Source organism: Candida parapsilosis, contig 005809 (assembly GCF_000182765.1).
Source record: "Candida parapsilosis strain CDC317 annotated contig 005809".
NCBI lineage: Eukaryota > Fungi > Ascomycota > Pichiomycetes > Serinales > Debaryomycetaceae > Lodderomyces > Lodderomyces parapsilosis.
This window is the reverse complement of record NW_023503281.1, coordinates 1,633,860-1,651,288: the sequence shown is the minus strand read 5'-3', so window position 1 is coordinate 1,651,288 and position 17,429 is coordinate 1,633,860. Positions and strand designations below refer to the sequence as shown.

Here is a 17,429-nt window from a genome sequence, read left to right as displayed (position 1 = left end):
GTTGGTGTTTCTAGAAACGTGGTTAGCTTCGGAATGGTTACAGAAGCGGAACAATTTGAGCCGCACGAGATTGCAGCTTGTAGTATGATTGGCGCGGTTATTCAAGGAGAAGTATTTTTGCGAAGCAGGTTATGTACAACTAGCGAACAGAAGATATATATAAAAGCAATGAAATATGTCCCCCATGAGTTCGGTTGACTCTATTAGTATCTAGACCACCATTCACTATATTTTCGATGACTATTAAACAAAAAGTTTTATTTTTGGAACAACCCAATAAACAAGTGCTTCATCGCTTTGAACAATTGTTTGAGTGTGTCTACTATGAGTTGACAACAATTGAACAATGTATAATGGATTTCCAAACAAAGCTCAACGACATTGAAGCCATATATTGCGGATGGCCAGGATTTGCCCCTCTTGGTGGCTTTAAAGGTAAATTAGTTGAATTTGCACCCAAAAGTTTGAAAATTGTAACCACTTGCACAATTGGCTACGACCATTTTGACGTAAAGGCAATGACGACAAAAAACATCATTTTAACAAATAGTCCATCCACGATGGCATACGATGCAGTTGCTGATTTGGTACTATACAATACAATTGCCAGTTTTAGAAATTTCAAGATTTATGAACAAAACTTTTGCACAGATCGATATACGCAATCGGGAATGTTGACAAAGTCTTTAGTATCGGCAAAATTTGATCAGGTCAAAGGTATGGCAATATCAACGCCAACCATGGGTACCGCCTACGGTAAAGCTTGTTGTCAACGTGCCAATTTATCTCCAAGGAACCATCACGTTGTCATCGTTGGGTTTGGTCACATTGGACAATCAATAGCTGCAAGATTGGCATCGATTGGAATGATTATCCATTATGTCAAGCGTAATAAGTTGAGTGATGAAGAAGAAAAGCAATTGGGATTCCCAATCATTTTCCATAAACATCTTTCAGAAACCACTAGTCTTGCTGATTTAGTAGTGATTGCATGTCCAGGAACACCAGCAACTAGACACATGGTGAATGACGAATTGATCAATAACATGAAGAAACAATTTAGGATAATCAATGTTGGAAGGGGGTCAGTTGTTGATGAAGTTGCCTTGGTTCATGGGTTGAAGAGTGGTAAAATTCTATTTGCTGGATTGGATGTTTTTGAAGAAGAGCCTCTTGTTCATCCTGAGTTACTTGATAGACAAGATGTTGTATTGACGCCTCATATCGGATCAGCATCTACTGAGAATTACAATTACACTGCAATTACCTGTCTTGAAAATATTGAGACTGTATTACTTAATTTTGATAGAGCAATCACTCAAGTCAACTAACTTTAGTGATCAGTTAAGAGACAGTTAACTAGATTTGTAATAGATTTTAATACAATATGATAAAACACTATAGTCGGTAATGGTGTAGTTTGCGGGTGTAGTTGAGAATGTCGTGGAAAAGAGTGTCGTGATATTCTCCTATTCTTAATTTCTTTTTCTTTTGTGACATTAATTTCACTTTGTCTTTCTTTCAACGAAATTCAACATTTTACAATTTTTGAAAAAGCAAAGTTACTAAATCAGTTTCAAATCAAAGTCCCATTTGCCAACTACCCCCGAATCCAGTTTAACCTGTAATGCTGTCTATATACATCGGAGTGTATAAGGCCGTATACGACTATGACGCGCAAGCAGAAGAAGAGTTGTCCATACGTACTGACGACTTGTTGTATTTGTTAGAAAGATCAGACATCGACGACTGGTGGAAAGTCAAGAAAAGAGTGATTGCAACTGGTGATGAAGTAGTTGATGAACCATCAGGATTGGTACCATCAACATATATCGAAGAAGTATGTACTACTCACCTTGTGATTGATTCACAGCTTAATACTAACTCATCTTCTCCCCCTACTTTAGGCACCTATTATCAAACAGGCTACTGCATTGTATGACTATGATAAACAAACAGAGGAGGAATTATCATTTAATGAAAATGATGTGTTTAATGTGTATGACATTAGTGATCCGGATTGGATTTTGGTGAGCAATTCGAGCAAGCAAGAGTTTGGCTTCGTCCCTTCCAATTACATTCAACTTGATACGCCTGCACTGGCCCTACCACAACCACAACCACAACCACAACCACAATCACAATCACAACCAAGCGCCGTCCAGTATCAACCACCGCAACCGCAACCACAAGCTCCAACCACTGCAGTGAGTCAGCCACAAAATCCTATTCCAAATTTTGCCGCACCACCTTCACACCCGCAAAGGTCGATTACTCCAGAACATCCACCACCAACTCCAGAAAAGGATCTCCCTCGGCCATTTCCGTCTCATAATAGTTCATATAATAGAGTACAAGAACATCATATCGAAGAAGAAGATGAAGCTCCACCTCCAATGCCATCGAGACCAACAGGATCAGCTTCAGAACCCGTGGCAGGATCCAGCTCACAGCACGAGGAGGAACATCAGGTACACGCCCCAACAGATAAGGAACACAAATTTGACGGAGAATTCTTCACTTGGTATATTGACGAGCTCGATGGACGGAAGAAGAGACCAATCAAAGTATCAGTTGGACAAGGCTTGATCATCATCAAACCAAATGTTTTCAATCCAAAGAAGTTGAGATTAAGATCAGCATCTCATATCAACAACCAATGGCAAATTAAAGATTTAATCAGTGTCAACAGTGAAAAGAAGCATGTGTTTTTGGAGCTTCGAAACCCACCTGCCGAATTGGAATTGCACGCTGGAACGAAGGATGTTGCCGATGCCATCACCTCAATTTTAGGGGAATTGAAAGGTGCTGAAAAAGCCGCTGGATTGAGGGAAGTTCAAAGAGCTTCTCAACCCAGTACTGGCTCTTCGAACAAGAAAATTGGTCGTTTGATTTACGATTTCAAGGCACAAGGAGACGACGAATTGAATTGTAGAGAGGGAGACGAAGTATACATTGTCAATCAATCGAAATCGAGTGACTGGTGGATGGTGCAAAATACCTCCACTGGAAGACAAGGTGTTGTTCCGTCATCGTATGTTGAGGTGATTAGTACCTCCAAATTGGATGAATTGACAGATGGACCAGCAAGAAGGAAATCCATGTCGAGCTCCAAAGGGAAAGTTGTCAATGGTAAAGATACTCGTCATCATCACCATAGAAATAGAGACGAGCGCGAGAGGATCAGAGAGAGGGACCGAGCTCATAGGGAGAAACAGAGTGCTGGTCATGATGATCATGACAAGTCTATGCCAAATTTCCACCGTGTTAGAACTTGGATTGATAGTTCAGGTACATTCAAAGTTGAAGCTGAGTTTTTGGGCTTTGTTGACGGGAAAGTGCACTTGCACAAGACAAACGGTGTCAAGATTGCTGTTGCTGCAGAAAAGTTATCAATTGAGGATTTGGAGTACGTGGAAAAGATCACAGAAACATCTTTGGACAAGTATAAACAAATAGTGTTTAAACAAATGGAAAAGAGGGCCAGATCAAAGAGTAAATCAGGGGCAGTTTCAACTCAACCGGAACCGAAACGTTCGCAATCGGCTACTGCTGCAATTAATGATACAGCACCTCCACAACCATCGAGACCTAGACCTAGTGGCCATGCATCAAATGGAGCTCCAGCGTATGACTGGTTTGACTTCTTTTTGGAATGTGGTGTTGATGTTGGAAATTGCCAACGTTATACACTCAACTTTGAACGCGAGCAAATGGATGAAAACATTTTAGAAGACATCTCTCCTTCATTGTTGAGGACTTTGGGTTTAAGGGAGGGTGATATCATTAGGGTGATGAAACATTTAGATAACAAGTACAATAGAAAGAGATCTACTGAGCCAGAGCAGCAGTCTACAGGGAGCTTATTCATCGACAGTAATGGTGCCCTCAAAAACAACTCATCCACAGAATTGTCAAAGGTTACTAGGGATGCTTTACCATCACCTGTTAAGAACCATCAAATGTCCAATCTCGCTGTGCCATCCACGCAAGCGGAGCAAAACAACAAGATTGATGATGATGCTTGGGCAATGAAGCCGGCAGCCAGATCCAACGAGAATTTGCTCAAACCTTCTCCTCAACCACAAACGCCACAATACACTGGTACTTTATCGGATTTGGTGAATATCAAACCAGTAGAGAACATAGCAGAACCTCAGCAACTACAACAAACCCCATCGGCACCAGCACTTCAACCAACAAAGACTTCGTCTGTGCCGCCGCTCCAACCTGCAAAGACTGCATCCACGGCAACAACAACACCAGGACCAGCGCAGGCACAAAACAACGGTGGTGGGGTTTTGGTGCCTACACAGCGCACTGGTGGTCTCATTCCAGTTCAACGTACTGGCGCGGGACTAACCGCGGTACCAACGGGTGGATTGTTACCTGCACAACCAACGGGATTCATCCCCATCACTGCTCAACCTACAGGTTTCATTCCTATCCAAGCAACTGGTATTCTTCAACCACAATTGACTCTTGGACTTATTGCCATACCAACGGGGCAGAAAACTGGCGGTGCTGGTCCTCCACCAACAACTTTTGGCCAATCACAGTCATTCCAACCCAGTTTTGTTCCTTTACAAACTGGTACCGCAACTGTACCACAAACATCATTTGGTACCCAAAACACTGGAGGCTTACCAAGTACAACATTCGGTACTCAAAATACCGGTGGGTTACCCTCCACTAGCTTTAACCAGAATCCAATGGTTCCAGCACAAAGAACTGGCGGTCCAATTCCCGGCGGATTTGTTCCACAGTCTAATTTTGGTAAACAAATCACAGGAGGATTTATGAATACTAACACTGTGCCATTTGGCCAACAGCTGCAACCAACGGGCGGCATGATACCGCAAACGTCCTTTGGTCAACAGCAGCAACGAACCGGTGGAATGATGCCACAAACATCTTTTGGTCAGCAAGCAACTGGTGGAATGATGCCACAAACATCTTTTGGTCAGCAAGCAACTGGTGGAATGATGCCACAAACGTCTTTCGGTAACCCAATGCCACAACCAACTTTCGGCCAATCTACTGGTGGAAACTTTCCAAACTCATTTGGCCAAATTCCACAAAGTACATTCCAACAACAACAACAGCCATTCAATCAATTCACACAACAATCAACTCTGTTTAATCAGTTCCCACAACAACAGCAACAGCAACAGCAACAACAACAACAACCAAACATGAATCAAATGACTAATATGTTTCAAAACACGTCAATTTCCCAACCTTTCAATCAACAAGGTGGTGGTTTTGGCAACTCCCAGTTTGAGGGTTTTAATTCGCAGCCATTACAAACTCAGCCAACCGGTATGGGATTTGGTAACGCGCCGTTGCAAACTCAAGCCACCGGCAAGAGAGCCAATCTTGCGGCAGCTACACCAGACAATCCATTTGGATTTTGAGAAAGAAGGTGGTATTGACACAAAAAGTAATTTAAATAGAGTGTTTTAACTAGTAGAGACATATCACGATTATCTCTTATACAATGCTACTGTATAGAATCCGGCCTCGTTATGACAGAGTAACTCAGTTGGACATCTTCAAAATTAGCTTGCTTTAACGCATTAATGATGTCTTTATACTGTGCGCCATGAGTCAACGCATCGGCAATTGTAGACAACAAATCATCCAACAAATCATCCAACAAATCATCTAGAAGAACAGATCCATCATTACAGGCCACAAATTTCTTCAAAGTTAACAAAATGATGCTCCATATGTATTTGGTGAACAAATCAGGGTTAAAATTGTCGGTTTTTGAAACTCGTTGAAATGAGCGTTTAAACAGACCCAATATAAAATGCAACAAATTTTGCACATTTGTCAGTATTGTTTGAAACGAATTGTTCTCGCAACTCAACATGTATTCGTGTAGCCTTGAAGTGTATGCAGTTTTCAAGTAACGCAAAAGTTCACTGAATGTTCTGTAATTGCTGGTGGATAAGTTGCTATATTTCATATAATTGGTAGTCAAGTCCAAAGTGTCAGTTTCGATTTCTAACCCCACAAATTGTAACGTTTTGCTTTTTTCTTCATGATCAATAATGTGTGTCTTTTCTTTGCTTACGAAAGCTCCATATTTCTGTAACCTTCCATCTGATATTATTTCTACCACTTTTTTGAATTGATCAGCATCCGGTGATATGAATAAAAAATCATCCACCAATCTTGTAAAAAAGAAAGGCGAATTTGATTCCCATAGAAATCGAAAGTTTTTTGCAACCATTGCGCTGTAAAGAATATCACAAAAGACGCTCAGCAAGGGAAAACCTTGAAACACACCTTGTTTTCTTCTGTAAAACTTTAATGATTGCGTCTTTCTGTCGTCAATGTAGCATTTTGCTCCAAAGATTTGTTGTATGCATTCGCTAATAACGTCCTTTCTTGTTAAGTAAATAGTCTTTCCCGTATCGACCCAAACTCCATTACAACCACCACGTGCTTGATCGTTGGAAAGTATATCTAGGTCGGTGAAATTGGAAGTTGCAAAATGTTTCATAGTTTGCTGTCTTAGGTTAGATCTCATTTTCCCCACTGTCCGGTAGTAGAACTTTGTGTCTGGCTTGTCATCACGAAACAAGCTAATCACATTCTCAATCAACTCTTTTTGGTTCATCCTATCATAACACTCCTTCATATCAAACTTGACAAAGTATAGTTTTGGCATTTTTGGAGTTATTTGCAACAACTCGCTTTTGAAGGCAAGAATGTTATTTGCAATTTGTTGCGTAGAATATGCCGTTGCTGAATAACATGAATCTACCTGGCTTCGCTCGCTGAGTTTCTTTTGCAAAATGAGTCGTACTGGACGTAAGACATTGGCTCGATAAGTGTTGAACTTGACATCCTGGTCTTTTTGATGGTGTGGTGTTAGTTTGTCTTGTAAAAGACTCGGTGATCTCTTTGATGGAACACAAATTAAACGGAAAGTGTTCTTTTTAGGTATTAGTTTAATCATACCATAGTTGTAATTATCCTTGCTAGTTAGTTCAGTTTTGATAAAATTATCCTTGGAATACATTTCCAACCACAAGTGTGAGATTTTATGCCAAATATGACGAGGGAAGTACAATATATCACCATCAGTCGATTCGGCTACATACCAAAAGGCACGTACAATTCCTCTAAGAAGTGACGTAAATAGCCATTGGACATATTCTTGAAGCAACTTTTGTCTAATCTCAAAATCTTGTTTCGAGGTCACCTTCGGTGTCGTTCCGAGCCACAGAAAATCATTCAAGCAAAGCCCCTTCACAATGTCGTGTATATGCAATGCTCCTCTTGAATCGAGCTTCAAATACTCCTCAATTCGTTTCCGCAAAACGGTTTTATTCTCTTGACCTCCCCAAGCTTCCAATGATAAGAGTTTCCCCAATATGACAAATACGAATCGGATAACTTCTTGGAAAGAGCTTGCGTTGCTGCAGATGTTATGAGGGTCTACAGACTTTTCCAGATGGAGTAATTGTTGATAAATTAAATGATATTTGCACGCTTGATCGTTCTGAACAATTGTGTTGAATAAGTACTTTATCCTCCTGAATCGCTTAGCTTTAGTGTTGGCACCAAATATCTCAGTTAAAAGCTCATTAGCAGTTTGATGTATCAAAGTGAATTCCCAGTATCTCGGTCTTGATTGAAGGTGATGGAATAGTGTCGATTTTTTGATTAATTTCGACTGCGTAGTAGTTTTCTGCCCCGTGTACGTCAACTTGTCTCCAAAAATTTGTATCATTGCCCCGTTTTTGACAATAAAACCTTTCCAGTTTAGCAACAAGTCAGTCATGTTTGCTGACCCTAATATGTCAAACACTCTATTCCAATCAAAAGAATGTAACTCGTTAATAACAAAAGATGAATAAACCGAATTCGAAGTGGTTGCCACAAAACCACCCCTGCGGATCTTTGGCAAACCTGATACTAAAACATTCTCGGATTGACTTTTCAAAAGCTCAGCCACCAACAGTTTGATATACTTTTTGTAATCAGTTCTGAATTTCAACTTGGCTGGTATACGATGTTTGGATTCCTCATTAAGGGGGACAATTTTGACTGAGTTTAGAAACTTGTGGTAGCTTGATTCTACATTCGCAATGGATACCTTGTTAGACACGATCAGTGATAATGATTCAGCGAAATCCATTACGTAAACTGCATCAACGGTTGGAAACTGATTTGCAGAGTCAACTTTTGTGATTCAAAGTTAAAAAAGACGCGCACCAGTGTAGGCGCTACCCCAAAGTCATCTCCATTAAATTTAACCAAAGTAACCAGTCCTTACCTTTCAATGACAACAAATGACAAGTGAAAATAGGTCACATGTTGATTTGAGAAATGGAATTTTGTACGGGACGCTAAAACAAATCAGATTGGGCAATGATACCGATCCTGAAGTACCGAGTCTAATACTGACTTGGGCTTGCACCATACACCCAAAGAACTCGAAATCGCTAATAGCACTCTTGAAGCAAAACTTCGACGATGAGCCTAGAATAAAGCATCTAAAGAGATTGACCAAAATTGGCGATCACATAAAAGCAATTATCTGTCCCTACGAAAACGAAAGTGACAGAGATGAAATATCGGCTCTATTAAAAAGTCTCGACTATGACAACCTCGAAGTTATTGAGGTCCCACGAAATCAAGCAAACACAAAAGAGACTACTTTGAAATGGTCCAATATTTGGCCCTTAACTTGGAAGGGTAATCCCAACCATCAATTTTTAAATTCTGTAAAGTTCGATATGGAACAAGAAAGAACGATAGTGAATGAACTATTGAATCATATTGAACGTGCAAACTGCCCCAACGCCCTGGCAACCATAATGGCCAAGGAAATGCATGGTAAATTAACAATACAGATAGTGACCGTGAACAAAGGCGGTTGCCATCCACTGGATCACAGTGTGATGCGAGCCATTGACGCAATAGCACAAAATGAAGCCAGGCAAAGGAAAGAAGGAAACACTCAAGAAAGAGGGTATTTATGTACCAATACGATTGTTTACACAACACACGAGCCTTGTGTTATGTGTAGCATGGCTTTGGTACATTCGCGAATAGTTCGATGCACCTATTTGAAGCCAGTTTCGCCTGGTGGCGGTATGGAGTCAAGTTACTATCTCGGTGATTTGGATGGACTTAACTGGAAATTTCAAATATGGAGGTGGCTTGGCGAGCACGAGTTATCCAGATTGGACAGTGTCACTGATTCCGTACGTTTAGAATATTAGATTTTGTCTAGAAGATCCGTCACTTTATCGCATTTGCTGACAGCGTCTTGAATCTCTTGATCGATTACTTTTGGAATCTCAATCTCGTCTAACATTTCGAGTGTTAAGTCAAGGTGTGAAAGCTCCTTCTCAACTTCCTCCGCTTGTTTTGCGCATACTTGTTTCAATTGTTTAGTTACCTCCGTAAAACTGCGATTCAATGCTTCCACCTTGGACGCATCAATATTAGAGCAATGGCCAGCATTCGCGTATACATCTTGTTGCAAAAGATTCTCTATAGTTCTTTTAATGGCTAGAAGCTTTTGTTCTTGTTGCAAAACCAATTGATCGTAGATTGATTTGATAAAAATCTTTGATGTATTGGGTGGAAACTTGGCAGCAAAGCTATCAAAGCTTAGTAGTTCCGGTAGATCCAGCTTTTCAAGAATGTACTCGCTTAGTAATCTCCCCGTCGTGCTAGTGGACATTGAAGCTATTGGTTTAATTGGAAAACGGCGGAAGAACGAAGCAAAAAAAAAAAAATATCAACAAAAGATCCACTATTGTTCCCTCCTCCATCATCAATATGGTCAACTACGAAGCATCATCATTTCAAGTCCAAGGATTAGCGTCAAGTATATCAAAGAGATTGTCCAGTGAAACCAACTCTTTACTATTAAATGCAATTCCAACTGGAAGACAAGCCAAGAGACATGCTCAACAAATCAACTATTCTGAAGATTTCGTAGACGATTTCGAAATTGAAAACAGCCCTGGAGATCTACCTTACAATGGACAAGAGAGTGGTCGTAACTTGAATGAATCCAAAACTCAAGTAGATGCCCAGAAATATGGACCCGCTAGAAAGACACCCAGAATCAAATCTCTTGATGATGAATCCAACTTGAATAGCCAAACGAATAAACCAGAAACTTTGATCCCTATTAAATTGAACTTGGAGAGTCCGGTTACAAGTCATAAGGTCAATGATGTGTTTATGTGGAACTTAAATGAAACATTGATCACGCCCACTGATTTCGCAGTAATCTTGTGCAATGATCTTGAATTGCCCAATCAAATGGTTACTCAAATTGCAGACTCAATAACTCAACAACTTGAAGAGTATTCATATGCGTCAAACTTGACTATTCCCAACAGCAATCCATGTAATGTGATTATTGATTTGTCAGTTAATCTCAATAAGCAATTATACCAAGACAGAATAGAGTGGGATTTGAATCAGAACGAAATTACACCAGAGAAGTTTGCTGAAATTGTCGTTGCTGACCTTGGATTGTCATTGGAGTTCAATTTGGCCATATCGCATGCATTGCATGAAATCATTACTCGTGTCAAGAAGGAAATCATAGAGGGCTCATTTAACAATGAGATTCACAATTTGCATTTGGTTAAGGGTATCTTTTTTGAACAAGGCTTGCGTATTTTCACTGAAAATAGTGTCAATAATGGTAACGACCATTGGGAACCATCGGTTGAGATTCTTAGCTCTAGTGAAATTGAGAGAAGAGAGAATGAGAGGATTAGAAACTTAAGAAGACTTAAAAGAGAAAATATGAGACGTGATTATGATGATAATAAGCGAAGAAATGTCGGTAGAAGGAGACGCGGAGACGACGATGAGTGGAGGTAGCAATTAGCAGGTGTAGCTGTATGTAATATCGACTGTAATTGACTACCTTTGTTTCAACTGGTGCTTCAACCAAACTTGTTTTGCATCCTAAAAAATTCTGTTCGTATAGTTTAGATGACGATATCGTAACTGTGGGTTCTCGGATCATTTAGTAAAAATAGGTCGTATACCACACTTTTTATATTCAACCATCTACTCCGTCGTATTCCCTCTGTCACATCTTACACTTCTAGGCGTTAATGCTCAGCACGTGGCTTTCAATCGCATTGATTTGTTTGTACGGATGCGTGTGTCAAGCTCGCAAAGATGACGAGAAAGATCCGTTTACCAATACATCATCACAGGAGTACAGTCCCATCAACGATTCCCTCCCAGTATTTCTATCTACGGAAATCCCATCATTTGCAAATGCCTATGATGGGCGGCAAGACTTGTACCTCCAATCACCAGTGATCCAACCACACTCGAGTAACGAGTCTCATGCTGATTCTGTCATTGACGATTGTCATTTTATGTCATTTGAAGAATGGAAGAAGCAGAAAATTGAAACTAATACATCACTTTCCAACACGTCTAGAAACAATACCGAGCCATTAAAGCCACTGGCAAATGTTTCTACTACAAATGCAACTGCATTCTCGGTTGTGGCAGTTACTGAACAAGAGGGAACTGTTTACAAGAACAAATTCAACTTTGCGTCGGCTGATTGTGCAGCCACCATTGTGAAAACCAATTCCCAAGCAAAAGGAGCACCAGCAATCTTGAAAGAAAACAAAGACTCCTATCTTTTAAACGAGTGCTCGGTTAAAAACAAATTCATCGTGGTTGAGCTATGTCAGGATATTCTTGTGAGTCAAGTTGTTCTTGGAAACTATGAGTTCTTTTCATCAATGTATAAAGATATCCGGGTTAGTGTTAGTGACAGGTTTCCTACTCAAAATTGGCGAGAATTGGGACAATTTACTGCTCAAAATATACGTGATATTCAAACATTTAATATTGACAATCCATTGATTTGGGCACGATATTTAAAGTTGGAGATATTGAGTCACTATGGAAATGAGTTTTATTGTCCAATATCGGTGATTAGAGTTCATGGAAAGACCATGATTGATGAATTCAAAGAGGATGAAGAGGTTTCGTCTCTTCAAAACCAGAAGGATGCAACGATTAAGGAGTTGGATTCGAAAGATAATGAACTAGAGTCATTGATCAACGACACCTTCAATGAATGCAGTGTTGTTTTACCGCATTTACTTTTAAACGAGTTCCTCAAGGATTTCAATACCACTCACAACAACCATTGCTTACCTAGTGACGACACCAATAGTTCGAGCCTGATTACCTCGACAACAGCCACAATTACAACAACACAGGAATCAATTTATAAGAACATAATCAAAAGACTTACGTTGCTAGAATCCAATGCGACGTTGTCATTACTTTACATTGAAGAACAGCTGAAGCTTTTGAGCATAGCCTTTCAAAATTTGGAGAAACGCCAAACTGCCAATTTTAATAACTTGTTGAGATCCGTCAATTCCACTCTCCTAAATCAGCTTTCCATCTTTAAAGAGTCATATCATGAAATGTATCTGCAATATAGTGAGCTTTTCCATTTGCAGGACCACAAATACAAGCATTTTATCTCCGAATCCAATGTGAGAATAAAAAACATTAGCAGTGATTTGACATTTCAAAAACGTTTGTCTTTCTTCAACAGTGTTATCATCATTTGTCTTCTTGTTTATGTGATTTTGACGAGGGAGGTTAATGTTGAGGTGCAAACTCGAAGCAGCGGGAGACGAGATAAGCTGCTCTTTGGCACACGCCAACAGGGCAGATCTTCTTCACTAGATGGAAGTAGAAAAAATCGCCTTCTGATATCTGATCCCATACTAGCTCCTACTAAATCAATGCACGATGACCCCCATCCAAAACACCGAAAATCTACATAACATCATTTTCAACAAATTTACTATTTATTCTCTATATACATGTATTGTGGGTTCAATATGAAAAGATAAATATAAAGTTTGTATATACATATAGCCGAACTGAAATGAAAATACCAACCCTCTTTCTCTATCATCTTCTTTAATCATAATTTCTTGAATTTGACCTCCTATTATCTTTGAAAGATCCTCTTCTATCATTACCAAAAGACGACCTCTTTTGCTGTCTATTTCCGCCTGATCCACGGTGTCTGTAATTATCTTCATCACGGTAATTACGGCTACTAGATGGGGAGCGGCTAGAACGGTTGCTAGAGTGTCCGGATCTGCGGTCATCTCTAAACTCATCAATATCTCTCCCACCACCCTTGCGTTCAAAGTATTCTCTCAAAATGCTTCTGTCCAATTGACGTGCTGCATGCTTTAACGATGCTACATTTAATTTAGCAGTATCATCCTTGAGTAAAGAACGGTACAAATTCACGGTATCTTCAATCACATCATTGGCATCCAAACGATACATTCCTCTGACTTGAATCACATAATTCATAAACGTGAAAAAGAACTCATTGGTTTGGTGGGGTGATGGTTTGATGGAGTCAAAAACGTTTCCATATTTTTTGTCAGCACTACTGTCAATAACTTCTTGAAAATCGACACCTCTCTCCCTTTTCAATTTACGCACATATGGCAACTCACTTTGCGAAGTAAACAATACAGCCTTACCTTTAGCACCAGCTCTTCCGGTTCTTCCTACTTTATGAACGTAATCGGCAACTTCGGATGATGGGAATAATTGAATCACATGTGTAACTCCTTTGACATCAATACCTCTTGCTGCGACATCAGTGGAAATCAACAACCCCTTATCACAATGTTTGAAATCTGCCAACGCAATCTTACGCTGGTAGGCTGTTCTGTTTCCATGGATAAGATATATACCGAAATTTGAACATGCGTCGGCAATTTCTGGCGAATGTGAGGCATGTTGCATATAATCGTAAAACCAATCAACGGCCGTTTGGGTTGGCAAGAACAAAATTATCTTTGCATTCTTTTCAGTTTTAATTACATCGATCACGTAGTCAAAAAAGGATTGAAATTTGTCAACGCCATCCTCACATCTGTAAAGGATTTGGTGAACATTTTCATGAACTTCGGGCTCATCTTTCGGGACAGTATTGATGTAATCATAGCGTCTATTGATGTGTTCCTGAGCAAAACGGGTGATTGAATCATCCACTGTTGCACTGAATAACAACGACTTCATTGGAGGAGTATCCTCTTCTCTGATTTGACGTAAAGTACGGTTGATGCTATTCAATTGTGGCTCAAACCCAACATCGAGTAATCTATCAGCTTCGTCATAAACTCTGTATTTAACGTTCCTGAACCACTTGGCAAACCTTGGGTCTTTCAAGTCGGCTTCCAATCTTCCAGGGGTGGTGATCACAATCTCACTGGGAGATCTGTGATTGAATGTTGTCCTTTGACCTCCAATAATCATCGATACTCTAGGTTGGATCGAGCGCGGTAATTTAGCACAAACTCTCGCATACTCATCACGAATTTGTAAGGCTAAATCACGAGTTGGTGCGACAATGACAGAGTCGACACCATGTACATCAGGTTCCTCGGTAATTCGTTTGATTGCGCTCTCAACAGTTGGAATGATAAATGTCAAAGTCTTTCCCGTACCTGTTTTGGCTCTGCACACAACACCCTTTTCTGATTTGATGATGGGAATCAAGGCTCTTTGTTGAATAGGCGTCAATGTGTCAAATTTAGCTTTATGCAACGCCGACAATATAGCATTATTGATATAACCTTTTCCCCTAAAGTCGGAGAATTTGACTGGAACAAAAGGCGACGGCTCTTTATTTGTAGACTTTTCGGATGGCTCATTTTTGACTTGCGTGGTGGTTACAGGTTCTACTAATTTGGGCGTAACTTCATTTTTGTAATTGAAAGTTGGATGGAATGAACGACAACTGAGAAATACGGTGCTCTTTAAATAGCTTGTGGCCACTGTATTTCTTAATACTTGCTTCTTCAAGCGTTTTAGAATTAACATCTATTAGTATTGGAGTTTTTCAACAAAAGGCCAGTTCTGAGAGAGATGCAATTGTTAAATTTTTCTTTCAGAAGAGATGAGAGTGAGACAAAACTGAAATGCCGAAAATGTCACAAACTGTGTCGCAAGAATGGGTGTCTGGAATAAAGCAATTCCGACACTTGAAATGCTACCCAACTACGCTGGAATTCCTCAATTAGGAAATCTCTTTCTCTAACAAAGGACAACCTTTGTAAAAACAACTTTTTTGGGTATAATCAACAGCACATCAATACGAACCAAGACCTACATCTCAAATGCAACATTCAAACACAGGAGGGGGCTTTTTCTCCAAGATTAAAGAAAATTACGGCGCAAGATTCGCTAATCTATCGTTGTCGTCACCAGCGGAAAAGGACGGCTCAACTGAAGATGATACCTTGATTCATCGAGCATTTGTCAAATACTATGAATCAAAAGGTCTTCCGTACCCAGAATGGCTTGGGGTAAAAACATTTGATCAACAACATCCCCACCAGCAACAACACCAGCAACATCCATCGTATGGTCGATCACAAAGTTATTCAAGTGGATCGTCAAATAGTGGAGGACACGCTTATCGGGGACACTCTTCATCAACGCAATTCCAACCTGTACGACAAGACAATTTATTCAACAAAAGCTATTCCCAAAGATCATACAATCAGCAGCAAAGAATGCAAGATGAAAATGATGCGGGGCAAGGCCAAACCCCACCTCCCTTTCAACGAAGTTCTAGTAAGTTGCAGGAAATGTATAACAAGTCCAGGCAACAATCAACTCCTGGTTCAGGATATAATTTTAGTAGGTACAGTCGGTAAAAAAAAGTTTAATACACATTCTATAAGGTTTCATTATTTAGCAGCTTGTAATTTTTCTCCCATATATCACGTTGCTTGATGAACCATTCAGGGAGTCTGTGCTCTGCAGGTAATTTGAACTTGATTATTCTCACATTCTCGAATTTGACATCATATTTGTTTAAATTCTTATAGTACATGAATTCCACTGGCTTTTGGTTATTAGTGACATCGTCGTTCATGTAAAACGATCCAGAGCCACGCCTCATATCGCGTCTTTTAAATCCAGGAGAAGAACTTTCCAATGAGGCTCTATGAGGAAATTGTTGTTGTGGGTTGCGAAACTTTATATTCTTCATGATGTCGCCCGATGATTTTCGACGGTCCATACCTCGCACTGTACTCAAATAAGAGTCGGCATTTGTAAAACTATTGTTGCGACTGTTGGAACCACTATTGCTTCTCGAGTGTTGAATTGGTATTCGCATTAGCTTGGGAGAATTTGACACTGATTCTGTATCTGATTTGTTATCAATAGAGTTTCTGCCACTCGAAGGAAATTGATGCTTATCCTGCTTCCTCTGCTCAACAAATTTCAACAAATTTTCTGGTATTTGTGGTGATGCCGAAAGGAGATCATCGTCCATATCGTCCATGTCATCTGTACTGTAGCCGTCATCCGAGTCGTCTTCACCTTCATCAGCACCGTCTACTTCTAAATCATCTTCGTCTCCATCAATGAGTACACCGGTGTTTTCTGCAACGATGTTGTCTCCAGTACTTGGACATGCCTCTAGCCCCTTTTGGCTTTGATCTATCATCGTACATTCATCTCCAGCCGGTGTTTTAAACATTTGCTGTACCTGACTTTGACTCAGCGACTTCTGCCTCATTGAATTACGTCTACTTCCAAATGGACTCTTTTTGCGATTCTCATACGGTATCAACTCAATACTAATCAACTCCAAAAACGTCTCTGCAAAATAATTGTTCTTTGTGCTCGTGCCATTGAATATTCTATATTCATTCAAAATGGAATTGAAATTCCATTTCTGTATCTTTCTCAAGATTCCAATAAGTGTCGCCGTGGAATCAACAACAAGTATCGGATGTCGTTTGTTATTAAGGATAATTTCAAATGATTTGATAATAATATTTTTCTCAATCAACATCCACTGATCTCTACTATTTCGGGAAATTATTGGCATTGGTGTAAGTGGATCGACATAAGTTTGCTGCGATTGCAGTGAATGATCTTGTTGCTGCTGCTGTTGAGTGGATGCTGACGTCGAGGACCTAGTTGATGTATTCGAAGTCAATTCGTCATTCTCTATAGTGAAATCGTCAAGGTCAGTTTTGGACGACATCCCCGTGTGTTGATGATTGGATATTTTCAAGTCCCCCAAACTATAAAGATCAATCTTGTTTTCGTCAAGGAATTTCGATAATGAACGTGGTGGGTTTTCGGCATCCAAAAGGATGATCGACTTGAGATTGAGTGTTTCCAAAAATTGGAAATTTTCAACCTCTAGCTTGGAGCAGCGATAAACATTCGGTTCAACGATACCAAAGTTCTCAGGGGAGACCAACATGGATGAAGGAGTGCCGTTTGTGGGTGTAACTTGATTGTAACTACAACTTCAGGATCAAGAAAAAAATAAAAAAAATAAAACCGCTGCACTGAACCAATTCGCAAACTCCTCT

The 17,429-nt window shown here is 39.9% G+C and overlaps 9 protein-coding genes across 9 annotated transcripts; 6 read left to right on the top strand and 3 right to left on the bottom strand. All coding sequences in view use genetic code 12, as the record gives it.

Moving 5' to 3' along the window:
- Positions 1-236: 236 nt before the first annotated feature.
- Positions 237-1,331, top strand: CPAR2_207700 (uncharacterized protein; the record flags this gene model as incomplete). The annotated part of the gene is made up of 1 exon (XM_036809684.1): positions 237-1,331. The coding sequence occupies one exon, from the start codon at positions 237-239 to the stop codon at positions 1,329-1,331; it is 1,095 nt and encodes a 364-aa protein (XP_036666296.1).
- A 296-nt stretch (positions 1,332-1,627) lies between these two features.
- On the top strand, positions 1,628-5,417 carry SLA1 (cytoskeletal protein-binding protein; the record flags this gene model as incomplete). The annotated part of the gene is made up of 2 exons (XM_036809683.1): positions 1,628-1,840; positions 1,908-5,417. 2 exons carry the CDS (start codon positions 1,628-1,630, stop codon positions 5,415-5,417), a joined length of 3,723 nt encoding a protein of 1,240 aa, XP_036666295.1.
- Positions 5,418-5,503: 86 nt separating this feature from the next.
- Positions 5,504-8,158, bottom strand: TERT (Tertp; the record flags this gene model as incomplete). The annotated part of the gene is made up of 1 exon (XM_036809682.1): positions 5,504-8,158. One exon carries the CDS (start codon positions 8,156-8,158, stop codon positions 5,504-5,506), a length of 2,655 nt encoding a protein of 884 aa, XP_036666294.1.
- A 154-nt stretch (positions 8,159-8,312) lies between these two features.
- On the top strand, positions 8,313-9,248 carry CPAR2_207670 (uncharacterized protein; the record flags this gene model as incomplete). Its single annotated transcript, XM_036809681.1, has 1 exon — positions 8,313-9,248. One exon carries the CDS (start codon positions 8,313-8,315, stop codon positions 9,246-9,248), a length of 936 nt encoding a protein of 311 aa, XP_036666293.1.
- Positions 9,249-9,813: 565 nt separating this feature from the next.
- Positions 9,814-10,878, top strand: CPAR2_207660 (uncharacterized protein; the record flags this gene model as incomplete). The annotated part of the gene is made up of 1 exon (XM_036809680.1): positions 9,814-10,878. The coding sequence occupies one exon, from the start codon at positions 9,814-9,816 to the stop codon at positions 10,876-10,878; it is 1,065 nt and encodes a 354-aa protein (XP_036666292.1).
- A 239-nt stretch (positions 10,879-11,117) lies between these two features.
- CPAR2_207650 (uncharacterized protein) lies at positions 11,118-12,836 on the top strand (the record flags this gene model as incomplete). The annotated part of the gene is made up of 1 exon (XM_036809678.1): positions 11,118-12,836. The coding sequence occupies one exon, from the start codon at positions 11,118-11,120 to the stop codon at positions 12,834-12,836; it is 1,719 nt and encodes a 572-aa protein (XP_036666291.1).
- A 139-nt stretch (positions 12,837-12,975) lies between these two features.
- On the bottom strand, positions 12,976-14,907 carry MSS116 (ATP-dependent RNA helicase; the record flags this gene model as incomplete). Its single annotated transcript, XM_036809677.1, has 1 exon — positions 12,976-14,907. One exon carries the CDS (start codon positions 14,905-14,907, stop codon positions 12,976-12,978), a length of 1,932 nt encoding a protein of 643 aa, XP_036666290.1.
- Positions 14,908-15,203: 296 nt separating this feature from the next.
- MSO1 (Mso1p) lies at positions 15,204-15,746 on the top strand (the record flags this gene model as incomplete). The annotated part of the gene is made up of 1 exon (XM_036809676.1): positions 15,204-15,746. One exon carries the CDS (start codon positions 15,204-15,206, stop codon positions 15,744-15,746), a length of 543 nt encoding a protein of 180 aa, XP_036666289.1.
- A 20-nt stretch (positions 15,747-15,766) lies between these two features.
- Positions 15,767-17,317, bottom strand: CPAR2_207620 (uncharacterized protein; the record flags this gene model as incomplete). Its single annotated transcript, XM_036809675.1, has 1 exon — positions 15,767-17,317. The coding sequence occupies one exon, from the start codon at positions 17,315-17,317 to the stop codon at positions 15,767-15,769; it is 1,551 nt and encodes a 516-aa protein (XP_036666288.1).
- Positions 17,318-17,429: the final 112 nt, after the last annotated feature.